The sequence below is a fragment of the Sciurus carolinensis genome, chromosome 1, assembly GCF_902686445.1.
Source record: "Sciurus carolinensis chromosome 1, mSciCar1.2, whole genome shotgun sequence".
Classification (NCBI taxonomy): domain Eukaryota; kingdom Metazoa; phylum Chordata; class Mammalia; order Rodentia; family Sciuridae; genus Sciurus; species Sciurus carolinensis.
This window is the reverse complement of record NC_062213.1, coordinates 49101282-49117428: the sequence shown is the minus strand read 5'-3', so window position 1 is coordinate 49117428 and position 16147 is coordinate 49101282. Positions and strand designations below refer to the sequence as shown.

The window sequence follows — 16147 nt, the reverse complement described above, 5'->3', positions numbered from 1 at the left end:
AAGAGATCCAATATCTACACTTTCCTGTTTTATGTAAATAAAGTAGCCATAAGCTGTAAGCACATTTGTACATTTGTAGTGTATGTATAGACACTTTGCATATGAAGCATCTGTTAACTTCAATAAAACATTTTTTTAATGAGTTGGACTTTTGTGGCAAACACATAGGGTCACCAACTGCATGGTTCCAGGAGGAGCGTCAGAGTTGGAGTCAGTATACCTGATGGTCCTGAATGGTGCTGCAAGCACGCAGCACTGGGACAGAATGCACTGTGGAGGCCACCACTCCAGTTGGAGTCATACCACACAGCAGCTCATTGTACATATTCCCACCTTTACCAAGAGAAGAAAGAAAAAATGACTTCCCAAACCATATTTTGTTCCTTATCAATTACTACTCTAAGAAAAAAAAAAAAAATAACAGTAGGTTAGACATGGTTTCATCCTTCAGATTCCCCAAATTTTAGTTAAAGGTAAGAGTAGTAGCTTCTGCTTCTAGTTCTTCCTTAGATGTTTCTAGAAATGTTTAAATATGTTTCTTTTTATTACTTGAACTATTCTTAAATTTTCTTTGTTTTCACAAAGTTATAATTCATGAGAATTGTAAGCAAATTCACTTAAAGTTCAAAATGTTGATGACTGACAGTTCATTCTGGTCCAGAGCTTCTTTTTTCTATCAACTCTTTAACTGCCTGCATGGATACACATGTGATTCACAAAGCTGAAAGTGCAAAGTTAAAGTCCTTGAACACCTGAGTACAGAAAAGAAATGGATTAAGCCATTATGAGCCTCTCTGAGAACAAAAGTTCTTTCAGTGTCTGCTCTTACTCTGCCTTCACTGTTCACCTTTCAGAATGGAATCTAAGGTCTCTCTATTTAGCTGCCAGTCAAGTTTCTCTAGCTACCAAACTGAGGATGGACCTATCCTATAATGTCATAGTGTTTGAGTACCATTAATATAGTCAGAAATAAAAACCCTTTATTATTGAAGGACACTTCATTTATGTCTAAGTTGAAAGAAAAGATAGAGTATTGATTTGTTAATTCTTTAGACAAAAGGATAGAAATCATGAAACATATTGATAATTAAGCCAAAATATCGTGGTTCTTGTTGTATCTTGTTATATAAATATCTCTATTATCAAATTAGAAGTTTGATAAAACTTCTAATTAATTCAAATTAAAGCCTCTGTAGGTTCATAATTTTCCAAAAAAAGCTACTTAATCAGTGTTAAGTTAGTTTCAATTAAGTATAATTTCTGGTCATAGTTTGAATAAACTGAAGACTTACTCAGATTATACAATATATCAGAACACAGACACATATGCATGTATCTGTGGAAGAATCTGAAAAAGGAAGATTTATCACTTTGAGAAATAATCTTACACCAAGCATGATTAACTACATACCACCATACTCATGAAAAATAAACCGAAATTTTAAAATTACTATTAGCATTATAAAAACATATCAGACTCATTTTTCCTTATTGCCTTGTTATTTTTTCTCTCTTTGTGAATACCTTTTTAATGCATAGCATAGTTTTTTAATACTGAGCTTTGTAGATTTGCTGACAAAGCTCAGTCAATGAACCCGTAATTTAAAAGGAACATTGCAACATAAGCTAATGAATTCATTTTTGGTGGGGAATAAATATTTATTATTATCTTTCCAACACCAGTGCTTACTGATATAAAAGGAATATAATATGCCATTTGGGGTACCTCAAATGTTGCTTGAAACATTAAATGTGTTGCATGGAAAGACTTAATTTCATCAAAGTGATATAGGGCTTACCACAATTGTAATCATCACTTTTAATTACCCACAAATTATGGATTAAATGTACCACATGTCTGTCTGCCAAAGCAGCATATAATTATTTAATTTATAAACAAGTGATTTTGAAAAAGACTCTAAAATTAGAAAAGAGTGTATAGAGTCTGAAATTATTTTTATACTGAGAAATAATTTTGGGTCTATACCTGTAATCTATCTATGTAATAAGGCTCGGATAGAAAATTCATACCTTATAATTTGATTATGTAAAGCAATAGCATTCAATTTCAGTATGTATTGTTACCATACATTCACTTGAGATTACCAAAGAACAATTGCTTTAATAGCATGATTATGTTGATTATACTTCCCAAAATAGCACACTAAATTGATCTGAGTAACCCAAGCAATAACATCTCAAGAGTAGAGATGCTTCAGTGGAAAAAACAGGCAGGAGGCAAATGAAGCCACAGGGTTATAGTTGGAGTGATGATGAGGGTAAATTTCAAGCAGACTCAGTAGCAGAGGAGGCATGGCAGGGAAAGAAGGGAAAATGAGAAGGGAATAACAAAGAATCTGTGGGTTTACCTGCCAGGCCTAACACTCTCTAAAGGGAAAGATGCATTAGTAATTTAAATAACAAAGAAACAAACACAAAACCCCAAAACTGAATTAGAATGAGGTTTTGTTAAAATAAACATACACGAAGTCCACCCAAAACTAATAAACAAGCAACTAAACTCCTTTGGTTTTAAATCAAGGTTTGTCCATTGAGTTGATCTTTTTCTAAAATTCTATCACAGAAATTTTGCTTTAACTCCTGTGCACCGATACCATCATCTCTCCTGATTTGGAATCTAAGCCATACTCTACCTAGAGAAGACCCTGTCCTTCTCTGTACCTCCATGTTTTCTATCTTCTGCCAGAAAGCAAAAAATTGTTCAGATCCCTTTCCACGTGAAGGACCCAAATAAGTCCTGCACACATTGCTCTTTTATTATGACCTGACAGAGATCTTTCTCTTTTCTCTTTTTCTTTCCAGGAAATCAAATCTACCTATCTTGAATACTTCCAGTGTCCAAGACTAGAAACAGATGCCAGCTTTGTTGGGTGGGTCTCTCAATTTCAATGTCTAGTAAAGGTACTAAATACTTCCTTATTATTCTAGTACTAGTCACATTGGACATTCAAACAATTTACTTTGTTTTCTAAATCCTCAATTTATTTGTATTTTTCAAAACTATGTCATTTTCTAAGAAAGTGAAGCATTAGGTAACCAGAAAGTTGTCTGGAGCACTTTGTAAAATGTTGTGAAGAATAAAAATTAAATGAAAATCTGTAGTATATATAGCAACCAAACACATGACTATCTGGAGGTTTTTGCCTATTAAAAAGGACGAGGGGTCATTGCGGCTCAAAATGAAAGTTTGATATGACACCATTAAGAAAAAATTACAATGATTAGCGGTCAGCAGCTCTGAAAGATCAAAACTTTATTCCCAATACTGATATCTACTTTCTAATTATCGTAGAATGTGTTATATTTATTCCAGATTTCATTTTGTTAAGGTATAGATCAAAGGTAATAGTTATGCATTTCTTCAAAGTGTTAGAGGAGGCAATATATTTATTTTTTCAAATTACTTTGAAATTTAATTTTAAAGACTTTATTGTGTTTTCCAATCTTGATGAACTAGAAATGCATTGATTAACAATAGGTTATTAGCATTATATAGCAAAATCAAATTTCAGAATTATATGTTAAATTAGTTTGAGGTGTCAAATTCCGAGCCCAGATAGCCCATGCATTTAAGGTTTAAAAAGAAAAATAAATGTGCTATTTCTTGAGGGACACAGCAGGGCAAGTTCCTCAGAGTAAATGACAAAAGACCTGGGTTCTGCAGCTATTCTGGACTTGACTCAGCCTTTGACGTTCAGTTCCTTCATTTGAGAAAAGTAGGGAGAAAAATATCTTTCCCTATTGTGGAGGCTGATGTATGATCATCAACCTAAATAACAGAAATAGATTCACTTTGTGAGTATTAAGGGCTCTAAGAACACAAACGATTTTTTTTCTCCACTGAAAATTAATTACTTCCTCCTTTGCTATCCAGAAACAATAAAGCTGCTTTCTAATATTACAGAACTTACTCTGTGCCTCTGGCAAAATAGTTTGTGACTGTGTAGCTATGCACACAACAGAGTTCCTTTGACAAAGATCTCATGTTTCCTGAACCTGATGAAGTTTCTTTCACAGAAAAAAAAGTGCCCAGTAAAGAGTTACTGTTTCATAAATAAATAAAGGAATGATTAATGAATCAATCAATAAAATAAAAAAATTTATTAAAGGGTAAGAAGAAGTCCCTTGTTAAGAAATTTAGAGACTTTCTAATAAAAACCCTTACTTGATTTATCTCATTTGGGAAACTGTCACCAGTGAGGATTTAGTAAACAATCAATAACTAGCCCACTGACACTGCCCTTCCCACCCAAAAGGAGACCTGATCTAAATCATTTCCCAATTTCCATGTAAATATTTCCATATGGCCTATATGAAGTGATTATCACAATACCACTTAATAGAGATTTGGGGAGATATGTGCACAGAATACTCTTACTAGTTATACAAAAGTTCTATTATTCATTGTCACTTCTTGTAGGAGCTTCGACCATAAACCTACTTGGACTCTTTGTATTTTTTTTCCTGTTTTGAAAATGTGTTGATAAGATCAGGTGAGTAAAGTTGACTTTGGACCTTAAATAATGTATGAAATCTCAGAGGACTGGAGTTAAAAACAGGACAAATTTCAAAGAAAAGTTAATGAGACAAATTATTCCATTAGTGGTTGCTGGAGTTCATGTAAAGATTTCGAGACTACTTAGTTTGGCTCGAGGACCAAAAAGGAAAGGAGTATGGATGCCATTACTTACTCAATTGTGTTTCTGTCCACTTTTCCTGTCATGTTAATGCCATAGAACTGCTGCATGGCAGCTAGGGCAGACTGCATGGTCTCTGCAGAGCGCAGCACCGACATTCTGGGGTCAGTTGGTGGGAGGTAGCCGTACTTTTGTAACCAAACCTGCAATAACAAGTACAGTTTCTTTTAGATCAACTTTACAATTTAACAATAATGTTCTGGTCATTAATTTACACCTATAATAGACTGGTAAATTTTATTTCTTCCATGAGGGTTTACATTATTTGTTTGATTTCCTTGTAACATATATAACTTCGACTATTTTAATATAAATTTAGTAGTTGTTCTGGATCTTTCTAATAAACCTAAAAATCTGATTGAAAACAAATTAACCATTTCTTGCAAGCATATAGCATATAAAGTAGTATACTAAACAATGGGAGAAAAAATAAGGCCCTGAGCTCCAGGGCCTCAATCTGTCAAAATGAAAGGTATATTTTCTCAGTAATGTACACATCTTTGCTGGAAGGGGCAGCTAATATGCATATGCCACATCTAAAAAACTATTTACCTGAACAATTGACCAGTGACTACAGTTGAGATGAGTAGCATCTTTACAGATAAACCATGTTATTCCATCATGAAACCTTGCATATGTTTCTCCCATCCAAGACTATACAATTATAGCTAGGTAACTCCAAGGATAGGAAAGTTTTTCATGGAAACAATATTTCTTTTTTTCTCTCAGTTCTTCCTTTTTTCCTTTCTTGTGATTCACCCCAGTCAAAATCACATAAGTAGCCAAACTTTTCACATATATCTCAAACCCAATTATCTCATTGTGTATGTATAGATCTCTCTAAGGGTCTCTTGATATATCTCCCCCTTCCCTGGTGACGAGATCTGGGAGAATGTGAGATAAAGAAATGAGTAGACTTCACATTCCACTAATGTCTGGGGCAGGAATTAAAAGTTCTTAAAATTAGATTTTAAAAGTAACAGAAAACTTGGGGCATTTTCTAAAGGAAACAAATGTCCAACGGGGAGCAAATTTTTTTACAACTTTATGCATTTCTTTTAAATGTGTGATCACATGTTCAGCTCATACCCCAACCTACTGTCCTTTTCCTCAGTCTTCTTGTGGGTGCTAAGATTTATTAAAGTGCCATGAACTACCTGTCAAAATGATAAGTACCAACTAGTTACAATACTATTTAGTGAAAGATATTCACCTGTGCATTTCTCTCTCTATCTAGGTCTATTTGTCACAAATATGGTGATCCTATGGAATTTCAACTTTTCTCTGACAACTGATATTCTTCCTTTATAAAGTTATAATCACAGCACAGGAATGTCATTTACCCAGTGAAAACAAATGACAAATAAACTAAATTCCATCGTAAGAGCTAATATTAAATATATCAAAATTTCAAAATGTAAAACACAAAGTGATATCTAAAAATACTGTATCAAGAAATAACCCCTGGAAAGTAAATACATTCTAAAAGTATTTAAGAGATATCAAGAAAGTTTACCCGTGAAACTCAATCTAGTAAACTCATCTCCCACACAGCAAAAGCATGCCAACACACTCATCTCTGTAACGAACAAGCTGCCAGGGAAAACGGTATGTTGTTACCTAATTAATATTGGTGCAGTCTCAAACAGATTCCATTTTATTTCTGAATGAAGGAGGCAGGCAATATTATTCAATATGAACTTTAATTCCTATAGTCACATAATTTCTCAAAATTAGAAGATTTTAATAATATACATGTGTCAATATTCTTAAACAATAATTTTCCATAACAATTTGCATTCATTTCTTACTTGCTGGAGAGCTGATTTGTTGCTAGGTTACTGCTGGGTGCTAAGCTACTGGCAATTATGTTTATGAGGACAGTAAAGAGAAAACCATTAATAATAAACCCTTTGATTTATATACACATAGACTATAAAAATACATAAATGCAAGTATATAATGAAAAAGTAGCATGTTCTAGAAAATATATATTTGATTATTCCTTAGCCTTCCAAACAAATGATTCAATAAAAAATTAATTTCAATTTTTCTTCAAGTTCTATTTCACATTATGTTGTTTATCATGAAAGACTTTCTCAAAATGAATTAGAAGTGGGTAATTCTTTTTAATTGTAAAATAATAGGAAAGCTATGAGAGCTACAATTTTTATGGTTAAAGTTTGTTTCCTGGCTAACAATTGATGTCATAATTTTGTCATCCAGGAAAATTTCTACTAAAATACAAACATAATCTTATTTAACAAAAAATCTACAAAGTAATATTTGTATACCTCACTTCTTACTTCTAATCTTCTACTGTCCAAGGACAGTAATTTGGCATTTATTCTATCATTTCCTATTCATAGAAATACATTTAAAAATATATACGTGGGTATGTGTATTCATAGATATATATAATATATAATAGATTTTACTATAGACATCCATCCTCATATGTTGTTATTTGAAATATATCCCTGTTTTCAACAAATGCTAAAACTGTCTTGTTTCTTTTGTTTTATTGAACTCACTGGATTGACATGTGTATTTAAAAGCACTGAAAATTATCAAGGGACAAATAAGTTTCTTCAAGGAAAACCTTGACTCATTGTACTACCTGGGACTTAATCCATTTCATTACCACTAGTACACAGAACCTTGGTACCTCAAAAGGAGCTACAAAATCTAACCCTGAATTACTGCCTGTATCGCTAACTCATTCAAATATGTTGTTATCTTGTGGACAAAACTAATTTCCTGCCCTTAGAGATTATTCAATTGAAGGAACAACCAGAATACTGCTGTTCTCAGCAGAGCAAAGAGATGTATCAAGCAATAAAAGGTAAAGAGTTAAATATTAAATGCTGTGCCAATAGATATTGCCATTATTAGATTGTAGTGACAGGGAGTAGCAGACACACAAAATCTCAGCAATGTCTACTAAAGAAACATCTTTGTCAGTAATATTTCATGTTTTATACGGCAAAAACTCAAATGAACTCAGTCATTCACACATATTAAGCAGCATCCTGAAAACCATTTATAAAAAGCAGATATTAGTAGTTCACATGATTAAGAGTAAATGTAAGCATTTTATTAAATTTCATTTAAATTTTTTTCTTTGATCTTTGAAGATAATAAGTCCGTCAATGCCTTAATAGAAAGCTACCATATTCATTTGTTGAGATGAATCACGTATGTGAGAACAATTTAAAAATTTTCCTCTGACAAGATAAAATATATAGAGAGAACACATTTTATAATGATGACCCTGAATAATTGCAAGGTGTTCAGACATCCTTCAAAATAAAATAAATAAGCATATATGATTTAACTGAATTTATTAGGGTTGGAAAGGATGCATTTTAGCAATTATAGAAATCACTGGAGGGAAGTATAAGGAGGGATGGTTTGGAAATTTTATTTAACTTGAAAAATCACTATGTCAGTTCACAATGTCCATTTGTGGCTCAGTCATTTATTTCAGGTTATTGGCAAGTGAAGTTCATTTCCAGCTAAGATGTGATATGGCAAATACAAGTTCCTTATACCCAGTTCCCCTGATCTAAAGCATAGCGCTCTCTATTGAATCAAAGGAGAGTGGTGATAAATGTTTTATAGCACTTATTTAATACAAATCATTTCTATTTACATGATCACATAAACATTTTTATTATTTTGAGAAATGATTTTTAAAAATTCCTCACTTCATATCAAACTTTAACATACTGACAAAAATATTTAAATCTATAATGGTTAATACCCTGATATAATTAACTGACTTTCTTGAAATAAAACCAAAAGAATGCATTTTTAATAGATAAGTTCTTGATGTTGTAAAAAGTTAATTTCCTTTTACACAAATTTGTTAAGTTCTATCATAAACTAAAATTAACAACTAAAAACTGATTACTACTCTATTTTGTGGTATCATCAGCAAAGTAGGCAAAAGCTTCAGATATTTTCCCCTGAAATAATATATGTTCACTGGTTATAAATAACAGCAGGATTTAGGGTCTACATTTTCTGGTCTGAAAAGAGACTATAAATATGAATTATAACTACCTATTAACCAAAAAATTAAACTGATGTAGAAGTAGTCATTTAGAATTGGTTAAATTGAAAATTCATGGAATAAGTTAACGAGGCAGAAATTAGCCTTTCTCTTCATTCAAAAATCTAAATGGGCTCTAAATCACCATCCAATGCCCACCATGAATGAATCAGTGTATGAAATTGCATATATAGAATTCAATTCATTTAGAAATTTTACTGTCTATTAAATGGCTTCTTAAACTGGAAATAAAACAGTAGAAGGATCAAAAGCTATTCCACCAGTCATCTCATCAATCAAGAGGCAACTGTTATTTGGTCAAGGAGACAGGAAACCAGCTGCCTCATTAATAAGTACAAGTCGTGATGACAATCATGTCAGTACTTTTTTTTTTTTTTCTTTTTTCTTTCCTCAACTTGAAAATCTCTCATTTATAAAAGAAATGAAAAACTTAGGGTGTAAAGGCTGGGGAGAGTTTGTCCACTCTGCATAAAAGTAAACTGCACTTTGTATTTAACAACTGTGAGAGCAAAATCCCTAAACAATAATGGCTGACATCCAGTGAATCCAGTGATTAAAAACCAGTATCACCTTTAATTGCAATTTCATCATGAGCTGGTCCTTGTTCTGGAAAGATACAGAGGACTATCACAGTCTGCTTCCTTTTCTGTCTTTACTGGTTTTTCCTTGGTGTGTTTAGATTTCCTAAGTATGTTTAGCGTGAACACACATGCTCCCCCATACAAAATATGACCCCAAAAAGAAAAAAAACATATCACAACAAGTAGCAAGTAATAGCAGCCTATGCATATGATACCACAATGCTCATGATGTTTATGCAAAAACAAATAAATAAAAAAACTACTTAAGCTGGGCATGGTGGCACATGCCTGTAATCTCAGTGGCTCAGGAGACTGAGGTAGGAGGATCTCAAGTTCAAAGTCAGCCTCAGCAACAGTGAGGTGCTAAGCAACTCAATGAAACCCTGTCTCTAAATAAATACAAAACAGGGCTGTGGATGTGGCTCAGTGGTTCAGTGCCCCTGAGTTCAATCCCCGGTACCACCCACCACAAAAAAAAAAAAAAAAAAAAAACCAAAAACTACTTAAAATATCATTGACACAATTCTACTTTATATCATGATCACCTTGCAAACCCAAAATGCTAAAGTCCCCCACAAATCTGGGGACTGAAACCAGGGGTGTTCTATTCCCAAGCCCCTTTTTTAGTTTATATTTTGAGACAGAGTCTCGCTAAGTTGCCCAGATTGTACTCAAATTTGGGATTCTCCTGTCTTAGCCTACTGAGTCACTTGGATTACAGGCCTGCACCACCACACCTAGTTAACAATGTGAATTTTCTAAAAGGTGTGTACATGAACCTGAGTCAAGTAGATGAATTATGGACTCGACCTGCCTTTATGTTCTGGAGCAAATTCATCTGCATCAACACCAAAAAAAAATTAATCTCATTTAGAACACACAATGTATGTATGCAAAATGTTCCAATGAAATGTACAAACATTTTTTACATCATGCACATATGCACACATACATCTATGAACACGTTATGAAATCTAAAATAAAATAAAATATTTACTTTTGTTTACTATCCAGATTGACCTTAATGCCCTTACTGTAATCAGTCTTCAACATTCATTTTTCCCCTATGTTCTACCAGGTGTCCTGAGGGAGGAGATGGGACTTCACAATGTAGACTGGTTGGCATTGTCCTCATTACTATAGCCAGTCTGATTCCACCACAGAACAACATATGGTAATTCTTCTGTGCCAGGTTAAGTGGATTTATGGTTGATATTATCTTAAAAAACAGATATCTCAATAATACTATAAAATATGATGGACTATGAACAAGAAAACATTTTATACTACATAGAAGTTTGCTTGCTAGCTCATGGCAAAGCACTTAAAGGAGATGTCAAACTTCATTGTTTTTTGTGTTACAAAGAGAAAAGCGTTGCTCTCTTCTGTGAAGACAAGTAGCTGCAAATAGTATGCTACTCAATAGCTATTCTGGGATATGGGAAATAAAAAACTTAATCTTTCCCATCAAGATAACAGTGACGTGCTAGGAATGCAAGAGAAAAGGGCTGCTTTTGAGGGAAACAGACACAATGGGTATTTTAAGGATGGATGTTTTAAAATGTTCCCATCATACCATAAAATTTTGATCACACAGTTATAATATCATGATCTATTTAAAACTCTCTCATGATGTTTTACTTTAAAATTTTGGCAAGAGAATTTTAAAATAATCTTCCAAAAGGATAGTTTTGGTGGATTTTAAGACCACTTTAAAAAATTGAAAATTCAACACCTTCTGATTAGTTTTTTGGAATAACTGATAGATACCAGGGAAGATAATTTGCCAGTTGAATTTTACCAAAAATCATTACATAATTGATGGGTAGGATCATAACATGAAACTAAAGATTCACAATTACCTAATAATGCAAATTTTCTAGTTTTGTTTATCATTGTCAGATATCTTTTTTGCTACAGCAATTTTTAAGATGACAATTAGCAATAAACTGATTTTGAAATTACTGTATTTTGAAGTGTTAAATAAACATTGTAAAAAAGAAGGAAGTAAAGTCAATCACAGAATTCTCAACAATTTTCTAATAAGAGCAAAAATAATTAATCTCATTTAGAACACACAATGTATGTATGCAAAATGTTCCAATGAAATGTACAAATGTAAAATGTACAAATGTAAATGCAATTCATAAAACAAAAAAAATTTTTTTAGAAAATTTATGTCACCCTTAAGTCAACTTAATATTTCTATTTTAAGTATAAAACATAATGTTTAGTACATCTGTTCATAAATATAAATAAAAGATGTTGCATGTTAAACAAATCTGATTGTTAGGTACAGTTCAAAATGTGGAAATTGCAGATTAGATAGTATGAAGGTACTGAACTTTAAAAAGTGAAACCTACTTCCTTAAATTCTTTCCAATGGGTTATACTGACTCTCCAGAAAGGGATAAGACAGTTTATCAATAGCTAGATATTAGATTCTGTCTTACTATGACAGTTAAAGCCTGTTAAAACGATTTCTTAGGATGACTTCTGAGCTATTCATGATTTTGTCTCAAATCTGTTACCTGTTACAGTTTATTCTTTGGTCAAAATTAATGTTGGTCCCACCCCCAACAGGTGTTGATAAGAACAGCAACTGCTACCATGCCTTTACCACCAGGCTATATATGTACATTATCTTTAATTTTACAATAAATTCCTAAAATAACTACCATAATCTCTGTCTTACAAATGAAAGAATAAAACTCCAGAAAGATTAAGTAACTTGCCTAAAGATACCCCAACAGGAAGAGAAGAAATCAGAATGGGAATAGATCCGACCAGACCCAAGCTTGCTTGTCATTCTAGACTACCTTTAAGCAAAGAAGAGACCTAGCAGTCAGTCCATGTGCTAGGATGACCTAGACAACCCCATTCACATTTGAAAATAAGGGCAAACAGTCTGAAAGCATCCATAATAACCAAGAGTGTTCAGTTTTTATGCAAACATCTCATTTTACATCACAGAACTGTAAGAAGCTGGGTTGCATATATTCAGGTGTAACACCAACTCCTACTTCCACAGGAAGATTTGCACAGCCTGATTTGGTCATCACAATTAATATTCTTATTTCTATTCTAGAATATTTCACTTAAGGCCATTTCAGTTTTATAGTTTAAAAAAACCACTGAAACCTTCTTTGCCATTCATCATTTCTTCACACTTTATTCTTTCACAGTACTTCTGTTTTTTCATCTTGACATTGCTATTCAATTGCATTTATATTCTCCCTGGTTATCTTTCCTAAAAATAAGTACCATCTGTGATCACTCTTCAATCATACTATTTAAATAAAAAATAGAGGGTGGGCCTCCAAAGGTTCATGTGTTTGAGACTTAATCTCCAGCCCATGGCATTATGGAAGGTGGCAGAAACTTTAAAAGGAGCAGTTTCTGTGGGGACCTCTGGTAATTGGGGGTGTCCCTTTGAAAGGGATATTGGGTCCCCAGTCCTTTCCTATTCCTCTCTTTTGTGTCCTGGCTAATGCAATCAGACTCGGTTGTGCCATGAGCTACTGCCATGATGTGCTGCCTCCCCACTGACTCAAAAACAGCAGGCCACCAGGGACTGAAACCTCCAAAACTGGGAGATAAAACAAATACACCTCTTCTCTTTATACTCTGATAATTTGTGGTATCTGTTAAAGTTGATTAACAGGAACCATCCCTCACCTTTCCTTCTTCCTCATTGAGTCTTAGACTCCAGTTTTATCTGGAATGGGAGTTTAGGCTGCTGGCACCTCTTTTTCTAGGGTACCATAGTTCCCAACCAGAAACTGCAGAATTCTCCAGCTGGTCTCTCTGCTTTCTTACTGCTATCTCTTTTTACCCAGGTTCTGTGAGTTGCCTTTTTCTTTATTTGTAGTAAAATACATTTAACTTCAACTTTGCCTGTTCAACAGCTTTCAAGTGCACGATGCGCTGGTTCACAGTACAGTTGGCACCACCAGAACTTTTCAACATCCCATGCAGAACTTCTGTAGCCATTAAATAATAACTCCCCTTTGCTCCTGCTTCTGACCTCAACTGACTACCGCTCTATTTCTCTCTGCATGAATTTGACTACTGTAGGTACCTTGTACAAGTGGAATCATGCAATTTTGTATCTGACTTATTTAAGATTTTTTTCAAGGTTCATCTATATTGCATCATGTAACATTTTTAATACTGAATAATTTTCCAATATGCCACATTTTGATTATCTACTGATCCATCAATGAATGTTTGTATTTCCACAATATTTGAATCTTGAAATCTTAATCCTCAATATGCTAGTTTTAGGAGGTGAGGTCTTTAGGAGACTAATTAGGTCAGGAGGGTGGAACACTCTAACCTTTCTGTCATGTAAGTACACTATGAGCAGTTGGCAGTGTGTAACCTTCACCAAATCCCAACCATTCTGGCATCTGTCCTCAGACTTTCCTCCAGAATGTGAGAAATCAGTCTGTTGTTGTGTTTGCTTCTAATAGCTATTCTAATGGATGTGAAGAGGAATGAGTTGTCTTTCTTAAAACTTAGATATGGTGATATCATTTGATCATAATGCTCTGGAAGTTTTCTAATAATCTTATCTTCAATGCAAACTTTTTACTGTTGCCATAAATTTGGGGAGACTCATTTTACTCTCTGTAACTTCCTTTCATAGTATCCTCCCTTAATATTCCAAGCACGCTCTTCCTTGTTCTGGAAATAAACTAAACTCTTTTCCTGCTTTGAGACACTGCATATGCTTCCCTATGTAAAACACACACACACACACACACACACACACAGACAACAGACATACACAAAAATAAGTGTCTCCTTGTCCTTGAAACTTTAGCTCAAATTCAGGCATTTCAAAGAGGGCTTCCCTTGACTACACCATCACCACCACCATCACCACCAGCAGCCAGCACCATCTATGTTGCTAACTGCACTCATCACAATCACTACATGGTTGCTTGGTTTACCTTTATATGTTTTGTCAATACTATTAACAGCTTCCAACACCTGTCACAGCTACTGACATACATTTCCTGAGCTTGAATAATGACATATGTGGGCTAAGTGAAGAATCCACATATTAATGCCCAGTAGATATCACAATCAACCGCACGCATGATATTCTGTTGTTTTCTAACCATGGGGTTAACACCCCTGCCCTCAAATATGCACATATCTAGGCCTCAAACCAGGTGTCCCGTAGCCCAAGGTGAATAACAAAACCATTTTATCAGGTATGCAGCAAGCACGGTTACTAATTTCCAGATATCATCTTTAGAAGCTCTAGGAAATATAAAGGAAGGTACAAGAGCAGACTGACAATATACATACTATTAGGAAAGTCCTTAGGAGTTTTATCTTTGTCTTTTCCAATTCTACTTTCCATGTTCACATCCAGAGATACATTTCACCATAAAGATAATAGGTAATTGGTGTTGGACATGTTACTTAGTTTAATTTTATCATTCCACATTCCCTATATGTGTATATATAAATATTAATCAATACATCTCACCATAATCAATGAGTGTATTCAATTTGATTTGTCAATAAAAAATAACATGAATAATACATTTTTGAAAACTCTCTGTGGAACATAAGAAAGGTTAATTAACTTGCCCAGGGCCACAGAGCAAGTAGGTGGTGTCCAGGGGTTCAAGTGCCAGTGAGTCTGAAATGGCTTTTGCTCTTAACAGCCGCAAGCAAGCTGAGAAATGTGGATCCTTGACAAACCCAGGGCCTACCATCTAAGCTTAGGGAAGATCTACACAGATTGTGCTAGGTCAGAAATCCACCATCTTGGTTTTTCTCACCTGAATCTCATCGGTGGCAAATAGGTCACTTTGTTGGAAAAATAAAACACAAAAACAAATGATAAATGCATGGTAAGTGTTATCTAGCTGGCCCACAAGATCCATGTGTTAACCAGGTATAAACTGGAAAGAAAGAGTCAGTATCTCTTAAAAGACTGACAGCTTCTCATCCTAGTAAGTAGAACTTCTGTGTTCTTCAAAACAGCAGAACACAGTCTTCTGAAGATAAGGAGAGGTGCTCTCCTGCTTCTTCCAGATCTCCACCCAGTGATAAGAAGTCTGCGGTTATTGACCAATTAGTATACAATACTGGGGTTTCCAAATCACTGTATTTAAAGTTATTTTTTTTTACATATAGAAGAAGACTTAATTGGTGGAGATTCTCCTATTATATTTCCAGAACCCAGAAGAGTGGAAGAATATTTAAAAACACAGCTCTTCCAACTTTCAGTTGGAAATCAGCATTTTCTCTCCAGGGACCATCTGGTGCTAAAAATAAAAAAAATCTTGAAAGCATCCTTCTCCTCCTCAGAGGCAATGTTCTTGGAAATGTGAAATGACTTTTTTTTTTTTTTTTTAAAGGGGAGTAAAATACATGAAGATTGAAAGAGTTCAGCTTCTGTGTAATTAAGATAATTGAAAGATTAAGTTATTTGTGACATTAGGAACTTCTTTTTCCAAAATAAGGTTACCTATATTTTGAAAATTTATATGCTTTAGGGTTAATGAGTGGAAAATAAAATTTCTCGAGGGCACAAAACAGAATTCCAGACTCCTCTAAAGGAGAAAGGACTTTAAAAACTAATAGACACCTCCTTCCATGGAGCACACATCCAATAAATATTTTCTGAAAACTATTGCATGCAGTTTCTAGGCAAGGACTTGGAGTTGTAACAGTGAATGACACAGAAGTACTCTTTGGTCTCATGGAGTCTACTGACTGATTGAAAGGAAAGACAAACATCA

At 34.0% G+C, this 16147-nt stretch overlaps 1 protein-coding gene across 1 annotated transcript in view; it reads right to left on the bottom strand.

Annotated features, from left to right (window-relative positions):
* Positions 1–16147, bottom strand: part of Mmp16 (matrix metallopeptidase 16) — a 271651-nt gene that overhangs the window by 136477 nt on the left and 119027 nt on the right. Inside the window, exon 2 of the mRNA XM_047520914.1 lies at positions 4713–4861. Within this exon, the coding sequence (XP_047376870.1) occupies positions 4713–4861 (149 nt within the window). The remainder of the gene's footprint in view (positions 1–4712; positions 4862–16147) is intronic.